The sequence below is a fragment of the Sapajus apella genome, unplaced genomic scaffold (genome assembly GCF_009761245.1).
Source record: "Sapajus apella isolate SASKATOON/1434 unplaced genomic scaffold, GSC_monkey_1.0 scaffold160, whole genome shotgun sequence".
Taxonomy (NCBI): Eukaryota; Metazoa; Chordata; class Mammalia; order Primates; family Cebidae; genus Sapajus; species Sapajus apella.
Genome location: NW_022437100.1, coordinates 2,232,903 through 2,241,917, shown reverse-complemented (window position 1 = coordinate 2,241,917; position 9,015 = coordinate 2,232,903). Strand labels below are relative to the sequence as shown.

Genomic DNA, 9,015 nt, shown 5'->3' with positions numbered 1-9,015 from the left:
TGCCGTAGGCAGCAGATTTCATAAGTGAGGCTCCTTCGTGGAATGCTTGCAAAATACTTAGGTAGAAGATGGTGACGTTGCACTTGCATGTGAGGAAATTAACTTCAGGGGCAGTGATGTAAAGTGCTTTCTATCCCTGGCAGTGCAGGGACAGGAGGGGTTAGCCCACCCAGCACGTCTCAGCCCTCCTCTTTTCACATTGGTAGGTTGTCTCCAAACACCATGGTGACACCTCACAAGAAGAGCATGCTGGGAAATGGCAACTACGATGTGAATGTCATTATGGCAGCACTTCAAACCAAAGGCTATGAAGCTGTTTGGTGGGACAAGCGCAGGTAATCTGAATCAGGCTTAACTTGGTGGAGAACAGCACGGTTGTGGTATAAGCTTTTAGTACTTGGGCTCGTGGCATGAGTGGGGAGGTAGCCAGTTGTGGTATTACAACCAGAGAACCTTGGGAAGTGGGCTGCCTCAGAGCCCATCCCCATTTCTCTCCTCTGCAGGGATGTTGGCGTCATTGCCCTCACTAACGTCATGGGCTTCATCATGAATCTGCCCTCCAGCCTATGCTGGGGTCCACTGAAGCTGCCCCTCAAAAGGCAGCACTGGATCTGTGTCCGAGAGGTGGGAGGAGCCTACTACAACCTCGACTCCAAACTCAAGATGCCCGAGTGGATTGGAGGCGAGAGTGAGCTCAGGTAATCGGCACCTGTTGTGGCCAAGGTGCTGGGCTCCTTCATTTCTTATGTTGGGGACACGGAGCTCATCTCTGGTTATTTGACAAAGGCAGTGAAATTCCTGTGTCCTTGGATTCTCTCCCTGCCTTACTTAGAATCATAGAGTCTCAGACCTGACCTTAATCTTCGATGGTCCATTGGTACTTTTAAGTCCTTTTGGTAGGGAAGATGCACAGCCTGGGATACTGGCCTTCTGGTCTGGCAGGGCTGGCGTTGTAACATTCTCTCCATTGAAGACAACTGAGACAATGTAGTTGCCAGTTCATAGAAAGGAAGACATTCATTCAGGCCAGGGGGGACTGAATTTCCCTAGGACCAAAGAAGAGCATTTATAAAAGTCCTTTAGAGGCTGGGCGTAGTGCCTCATGCTTGTAATCCCAACACTTTGGGAGGCCAAGGCAGGTGGATCACGAGGTCAGGAGATTGAGACCAGCCTGGGCAACGTGGTGAAACCCTGTCTAAAAATACAAAAATTAGCCAGGCATGATGTTGGGCACCTGTCTGTAATTCCAGCTACTCAGGAGGGTGAGGCAGGAGAATCACAGTGAGGATGTTGCAGTGAGCCAAGATCATGCCATTGCCCTCCAGTCCGGGAGATAAGAGTGAAACTCTGTCTCCAAAAAAAGAAAAAGTCCTTTATAGTACTTTGGGTACTGTTAGTCACAGAACCAGCCACTGTTGGCAGTAACTACAAAGATGAGCAAAAATTTAGGTTGGGATTTTAAGCAGACAGATTGGAGGGGTAACCAAATCTCCAAAACCAGATGACTACAGGAATGTTTTTAGGACCGCCAAGGGTATAGTGAGGTTTCTGGTGACTTTGTGGTCCTGAGACTGGAATTTGCAACTCACTAGCATTTTATTTTCTCTATTCCTTTTTCCATAGGAAGTTTCTAAAACATCATTTACGAGGAAAGAACTGTGAACTCCTCCTGGTGGTACCAGAAGAGGTAGAGGCCCATCAGAGTTGGAGGACTGATGTGTAACACAGTTCTGCCCAGCCTCCCTCTCAGCTCAGCCCCTTCAGTGTCTGTGATGTGCTGTGGCCTCTGCAGTGGGTCTGCCCCTGCTGCTTCCCTAAACGTCTCATCGGGTTTTCCCCTTCAGATCTGACAGTGCAATAGGACAGACATGTGGACTGTTGTAAGAACTACCCAGTGTTTTGTTCCTGGGCAAGGAAGGTAGGAGGAGCTCTGTGCACTCAAGGCCAGCAGTTACAAACCCTTGTTTTGCTTAAGAGACAGAGGAGAAAGTGGAGTGGGGAGGGAATCCTAGCTGATTTTCCATTTTCTGTGAGGACTTGACACACGTGTTCTGCTGAGTTGTCACTGCTGCTTGAGACTCACCTAGAGATGCTGCCTCCACTTTCCATCCTGTCTGGGTCTGAAGGTAACGCACACAAACCCCATGGGACTGGTTTGAAGACGCCAGAGCATAAAGATCTCTCAGGAAACCATGTCCCAAAACTCTGGCGGCGGTCCAGCATGCTTCTCCAACCCTTCTCCCGAGGTGTAAGGGTGGTTTATGGCCATACATTGAGTTTTATAATGAAAAGTTCTCTAATATTCCACACTAATATTCTAGCGTGAGCTGAGTAAGATAGATACCTAACAGGATGTGGCTAAAGCCAAACTGGGACAGCCATGCGGTGGCTCGCTTTCTTAGTGTCCCTACCACTTCACGACATTGATTTAGGAGGCTCTGGGACAAGAGAAGCCAAAAAGCAGTTTTCCCAGTTTAGTCACGCTGGCAAAATCAGAAAAAAAAAGTCTGCCTTTGACATCAAATTCCACTAATTTGGGGCAGAGTTGGGTGAGGAAAGTTTTATGAAGACAGGCTTCTCAGAGTAGGAGCAGCCAGAATTCAGTAGACGTTTTAGGCTCGGAGGCTGTCACTATAGTGCCAAGTTGGGTGGTTCTGTGCATTGTGGATGGAACAGGACCTGGGTTTGCCATCTTCCTGTCATTTTCTTTATATTAATCAGTGGAAGTTCAACCTGCCCCTACCTCTTGAAATAGTTGTAGGCCACTTTTCTCTTGTAACTTTGGAAAACAAGAGAAATAAGTATCATACCACACACGTGTCTCCAAAGTGGATGTGGTTGCCTCGAGGCAGGTGGGCAGGCAGGGGTGACCCACTGGCCCTCAGATCGATGGTCTTGGCAGGTACTAAGAGCTGCCCCACTGGCCAGACTTCTCTCCAGCAGCAAAGCCAGCCTGGGGCTTGCATGTTGATCCTGAGCAAGCTTAACGGGGTGAACCTGAGGCGTTCTCCCCCTGTGACTGGAGTGCATGTTTACACCAGCACTTTTTCTGCACATGTATCTTCAATCCAACAAGGCCGTTTTTTTTTTAATGCTGAGTAACAGGCCACCAAGCGGCTACTTCATTGTGTCTTCTCAGCAACTGGCCGATCTCTTCTGCACCATTTTCTACAGCAGACCTGCTTGGCACCACAGGGAGCTCTTCCCGCCCTGCACAATGACATTCCAACCACCACCAGCCAGACGTTACAGCCAATCTTGCTGATTGTCACAAGCAGGACCTTGGGGCCACTGGCACTGTCAGAGATAGTAAGCCATTTCTTGGGAAGAGGAGGAAACTCCTCTCCACAAATCCGCTTGGGCCTGTGCAAATGGCACTTCAGAGTCCCCATGCACTTGGAGTCCATGAGCCAATGGGATATGCAAAGACGCTTAAACATTTCAGGGCTGGTTTCTCTGTTCATATCCAATTCTGGTGCTTAGGAACAGGGACCCATGCTGATGCCCAAGGGCAAAAAGCCCCACTTTCTTCAAGGAAGTGAGCAGGCCTGACCCTGATGCCCAAGAAGGGGCAACCCTAGGCTTTTTTTTTCTTGCTTTTATTCCTTTTTGTTGGCCTTGTGCTGGGTTTGTTTACAAAAGATGTATTTTGTTTAACCAAATATTAAAAATGGAAAACGTATGTCTTGTCTGCCTGAATTCTCTAATTGTGCAAAGGAAGAAAAATAAACTTTAGTATGATCCTGTTTTAAAAGGAATTCATTGCCAGCATAAGTCATCTTTTAGAGACATACCTGCTTTGATTAAATCTTTATAACCTGAGAAATCCAGACAGGATCGTTGCTGAAATGGGATTTGGTTCAAAAGATGTCCCCAAGACATTTTTCAGTCTTATTTTATTAAAATTAAGCCTGACAATGTGAAGAATCCAGGTATCTACAAGTTTGTACCACACTGGGGACTCGTGTTTTTCCTTAGTTAAAACGTGAAAGACCAGGCCGGGCGCGGTGGCTCAAGCCTGTAATCCCAGCACTTTGGGAGGCCGAGGCGGGTAGATCACGAGGTCAAGAGATCGAGACCATCCTGGTCAACACGGTGAAACCCCGTCTCTACTAAAAATACAAAAAATTAGCTGGGCATGGTGGCGCGTGCCTGTAATCCCAGCTACTCAGGAGGCTGAGGCAGGAGAATTGCCTGAACCCGGGAGGCGGAGGTTGCAGTGAGCCGAGATCGCGCCATTGCACTCCAGCCTGGGTAACAAGAGCGAAACTCTGTCTCAAAGAAAAAAAAAAAAAAAAAAAAAAAAAAAAAAAAAGTGAAAGACCATACATCTGCACAGGGCCTGGACCCAGCTTCACCATCCTAAGTGCACAGCAGCAGCATTCTGTAGTTGCACTGCCTGGATTGGAATCCAGGTCTAGCACTTAACTTTGCAGCCTGAGCAATTACCTTTCTGTGGTTGTCTCTTCTGTAAAATGGGGATACCATCTCCTAAATTGTCTAGTGTTGACTGATCTGATAACTCACATAAAAGGCTTGCTCTGGCTGAGCATGGTGGCTGACACCTGTAATCCCAACACTTTTGAGATGCCAGAGGTGGGTGGATGGCTAGAGCTCAGGAGTTCAAGACCAGCCTGGGAAACATGGTGAAACCCTGACTCTACCAAAAATACAAGAAACTAGCTGGGCGTGGTGGCGTGTTCCTGTAGTCCTAGCTACCCAGGAAGCTGAGTTGAGAGGATCACCTGAGCCTGGGAGATAGAGGTTGTAGTGAACCCAGATGACACCACTTTGTTCCAGTGAGACCTGGTCTCAGGCAAAAAAAAAAAAAATCTGTCCCAATTCTGCAGAAATAAATGTTATTCTCTACAAATGCTTTATAATTACAGTGTCATTATAGACTGAAGAAGTACATGGACCCAATCTTTTATTTTAGGCTGATGGATCTCAAAGTGACTGCCTAAATTCAGGATAAAGATTGCTATGAAATACTTGGCTAAAAATGATTTTTTTCACTTTTGGAAACAATCTGGGCCTATGGGGTGAGCACTAAGATGGAGGTCCTGCTGGTTTAGGTGAGAGGAAATGTGAGGGACAGTATGTGTCTCTGACTCTCTGGTCTCATTTCAAGGTACTTTTCACAAGCACATGGATGACACTTTCAGTTGGAATCATTTTTAATATTTAAATACAAAAAGTGAGCACTAACTTCTGGTGTTTTAAACCCACACACCCAGGTCTAACAGCCAAAATACGCAGAGAAAATTAGCCCCTGCCCTGTCTTCCATAGTCCCCATTCTGTGGCTGAAGCTGCAGCCTCCCTCCTCTTATACATAGGAATTCATAGTGGCCACTTTACACTACAGGTGTAATGCATTTTGTCTGTTTCGCATTGTGTGCATGTCCCTCCCCAATAGCTCTATTCTTAAAAAAAAAAAAAAAAAAAGCAGTCATTAATAGTCAGGGGCACATCCCTCCCACTGGCATCGGTTCCTACCCCACAAGGGGAAAGTGAGATCTTCCAGTTAGGAGCAATTTGGTGAAAGGAGTGGGGTGGCCAGAGCTGGAATAACCATCTGCGTGGCTGCACTCTGATATCAGAGTGAAGACAGAAGCAAGTCAGGAAAGCATGGAGGGCACAGTTGCAAGTTGAGTCTTTCCATGAGACAATGTGGGGAGAATTCTCTCCCCCAGGTTTAGATAGATCAATGTGCCAAAGTTAAAAAAAAAAATTCAAATAATCAGCAGTTCAAACACTACTGAATTTCAAATTTCTCCCACCAAGACAGCTCAAAGAGCAGTAACAATTTAGATCTTTCCAGGAAGTGAAGGTAGAGCCCCTGGCATTCCTCCTGAGAGCCCTGTGTTAGGCCCTAGAAGTATCTGGAAAAGAAAAGGAGCGGTATAAGGCATCATACAGGCCTTGAGATGTTATTCTCACCGTCAGGCACCTAAAACAGCATGGACATGATCCCAGTCCCCACCACACATTAACTGTTGGTCAACCCAGGTTCGAGAACAGGAGTCCCCAATCCCTGGGCCATGGACTGGCACTGGTCCATGGCCTGTTAGGAGCTGGGCCACACAGCAGGAGATGAACAGCAGGAGGTGAGCAGCAGGCAAGTGAGGGAAGCTTCATCTGTGTTTACAGCTGTTCCCCATTGCTCACATGACCACCTGAGCTCTGCCTCCTGTCAGATCAGCAGGATTAGATTCGCACAGGAGCACAAACCTTTGTGAACAGTGTATAAGAGGGATCTGGGTGGCATGCTCCTTTTGAGAATCTAATGCCTGATGATCTGTCACTGGCTCCCATCACCCCCAGACAAGACTGTCTAGTTGCAGTAAAACAAGCTTAGGGCTCCCGCTGAGTCTACATTATGGGGTTACTCATTATATATTAAAACGTAATAATAATAGAAATTCAGTGCACAATAAATGTGATGCACTTGAATCATCCGGAAAACATCTCCCCTACCCCCACCATCCATGGAAAAACTGTCGTCCGTGAAACCAGCGACTGGTTTCATGGAAGACAATTAGAGAAATAACTTGCGTCTCCACCAATGGCAAAATGCCCAGGCTCTGGGCTCACCTGCCGCTGCTGCAGTTGCTGCTGTTGCTCCATTTGCAACTTCTCAGTTTCAAAGACAACGGGAAGAACGAGGATCATAAAGGAAGTGGTCCCAATCCACAAGGCTGCCCTGGAAAACCTGCAGAGGAAAACCCCCAGAGGGTTTTCAAAGAGATTCATGCTTCGAAGAGCATGAAGACACGCAAACAAAACAGGGGAAAACTACCCAATAACCAAACCTCTCACATTACATATGCCAATGTTTTTGGTAAACGTATTCCACCCACTCCTTGAACCATACTCCTACCAGAGACGGAAGGGGCAGCTGTGGTAGCTGTATCATTTAGTGATGGCGGTTTTAACAATCTCCTTCGTTCTTACAAAGCTCCTTATTAATTATCTCCAACAATCTGAAATAACCCCCACAACGCCCCTGCCAGTTAAGAATCCCCATTTTACAGAAGAGGAAACTGAGATTCAGAAAGGTTAGGGTACAACAAGTCCAAGGTCACTCAGCCCAGGTCTCCTGCTTCCAAACCCCGTGTTCTTTCACAGCACCGCGGTCACCCCATGCACGTACCCAATGCCTTTGTCTCATTCCTTACCTGTACATTTTTTGAGCCACAAAGAGGGAGAGATCAAAAGTGGCTCCCGCCGCGGACCGTACCCTCTCCGGAAACATCTCTGTCAGGCCCCATAGTCTCTCCGACAGGGTCTCATCTAGCTGTGGTGGAGGAGGCACGGGTCTTACAAGAAAAAGCGGCATCCATTCCCGGCCCCGCTGCGGCGCTGGGAGCCGTCGAGCCCACTGGAGCTAAGGCACCCCCGGGCCCAGCGGGGCCCCTAACCCCGCCTCCCAGAAAAGCAGCTTCGCTGGGATCCCGTACCACGCGGATCCCACACCAACGAGCAGGACCGCTTCCCGCCCCGCACCCCGCGAGCCCCTAGTACCTCGTCGTCGTCGTCCTCCTCCAGCTCCTCCTCAGTCTTCTCTGCGTCGCCTTTCGGGAGCAATTCGTCCGGGGACTGAGGTTCTCCTGCACCGGCAGCAGCGACGGCAGCAGCCATGGCTGTAGGGTACACCGGAAGCGGAAAGGAGGAGGCGAGCGCAGCCGAACGGCGGACAGAGCCGCTCTTCCGGGAGCCGAGGCGCGAGCCGGGAGAGAGCGGCGCCCTCTAGCTCCAGGTCTTCCAGAGCCCGCAGCCGGTCCGGCAGCCTTGGCCTTACCTGGGCGTCCGGGCTTCAGTGGGCATTAGCAGCAGCTAGGAGGCCTGTGAGAGGTTCCGGGGCGCCACCGCAGTCATTCTGTTCCGCGGGTTTAGGGTGAGCCCAGAAACTGCTTGCTTTTTTCTTTTTTTCAAATGAGTTGATTCAATTCCAGATGATAAGAGTTTAGGGTAGAACAAAGATCAAGGGGCTGACTCTGGCAAGACTCTGGGCTGGTTTTACTTGCTGAGCGAAACAACTTGAAGAGATGATGAGCCACTGTATTTTCTTTTCCTTTTTTTTTTTTTTTCTTTCTGAGACGGGAATCGCTCTGTCGCCCAGGCTGGAGGGCAATGGCGCAGTCTCGGCTCACTGCAACCTCCGCCGTCCGTGTTCAAGCGATTCTCTGGCCTCAGCCATCCCAGTAGCTGGGATTACAGGTGCCGGCCACCACGCGCGGCTAATTTTTGTATTTTAGTAGAGACAGGGTTTTGCCATGTTGGCCAGGCTGGTATGGAACTCCTGACCTCGTGAGCCACTGCGCCCGCCCTCGTATTTTCTTTTCAAGTTTATTCTTAAATGTACAACAGGCTACAAGACAACACTTTATTCTAGTATAGGAATTTTTTTTTTTTTTTTTTAGACAAAGTCTCTCTTTGTCACCCAGGCTGGAGTGCAGTGATATGATCTCAGCTCACTGCAACCTCCACCTCCCTGGTTCAAAGATGTGGCCAGGAATCCTGATGTTTAAACACGAATGGAGTCAGGGCCACCATCACCGCAGGCACAGTGGAACAGCTCGCTTTTGACAGATTATTTAGCTTTTTTTTTTTTTTTTCTTTCCTGGAGTGCAGTGGCTTGACCTCTGCTCACTGCAACCTCTGCCTCTGCCTCCCAGTTTCAAGCAATCATCCCATGTCAGCCTCCCAAGTAGCTGGGACCACAGGTGAGTGCCACCACCACGCCCAGCTAATTTATATATAAATACAGATAATTCATTTTTATTTTTTATTTTTTTTTATTTATTTATTTTTTGAGACGGAGTTTGGCTCATGTTACCCAGGCTGGAGTGCAATGGCGCGAGTTCGGCTCACCCCAACCTCCGCCTCCTGAATTCAGGCAATTGTCCTGCCTCAGCCTCCTGAGTAGCTGGGATTACAGGCAAGCGACACCATGCCCAGCTAATTTTTTGTAGTTTTAGTAGAGACGGGGTTTCGCCTTGTTGACCAGGATG

General features: G+C 48.4%; 2 protein-coding genes across 2 annotated transcripts in view; one reads left to right on the top strand and one right to left on the bottom strand.

The window, feature by feature from the left end:
• The window catches only part of JOSD1 (Josephin domain containing 1), a 14,183-nt gene extending 10,425 nt beyond the window's left edge, over window positions 1–3,758 (top strand). Inside the window, exons 2-4 of the mRNA XM_032266715.1 lie at window positions 207–335; window positions 504–698; window positions 1,624–3,758. Of these exons, the coding sequence (XP_032122606.1) occupies window positions 207–335; window positions 504–698; window positions 1,624–1,723 (424 nt within the window). The 3' untranslated portion in view covers window positions 1,724–3,758. The remainder of the gene's footprint in view (window positions 1–206; window positions 336–503; window positions 699–1,623) is intronic.
• A 1,401-nt stretch (window positions 3,759–5,159) lies between these two features.
• Window positions 5,160–7,690, bottom strand: TOMM22 (translocase of outer mitochondrial membrane 22). The gene is made up of 4 exons (XM_032266723.1): window positions 7,526–7,690; window positions 7,180–7,298; window positions 6,596–6,713; window positions 5,160–5,883 (listed from the first exon to the last, which is right to left on the bottom strand). The coding sequence occupies exons 1-4, from the start codon at window positions 7,640–7,642 to the stop codon at window positions 5,809–5,811; spliced, it is 429 nt and encodes a 142-aa protein (XP_032122614.1). The 5' UTR covers window positions 7,643–7,690; the 3' UTR covers window positions 5,160–5,808.
• Between the last annotated feature and the right edge of the window lie 1,325 nt (window positions 7,691–9,015).

Bases quoted from the DNA above. Each gene is read 5' to 3' on its own strand.
- TOMM22 (XM_032266723.1), bottom strand. From the start codon at position 7,642: ATGGCTGCTGCCGTCGCTGCTGCCGGTGCAGGAGAACCTCAGTCCCCG. The intron at 7,299-7,525 runs GTACTAGGGGCT...CCTCCACCACAG, and splicing joins AGGAGGACGACGACGACGAG to CTAGATGAGACCCTGTCGGA. The intron at 6,714-7,179 runs GTAAGGAATGAG...TTTCCTCTGCAG, and splicing joins GTGGCTCAAAAAATGTACAG to GTTTTCCAGGGCAGCCTTGT.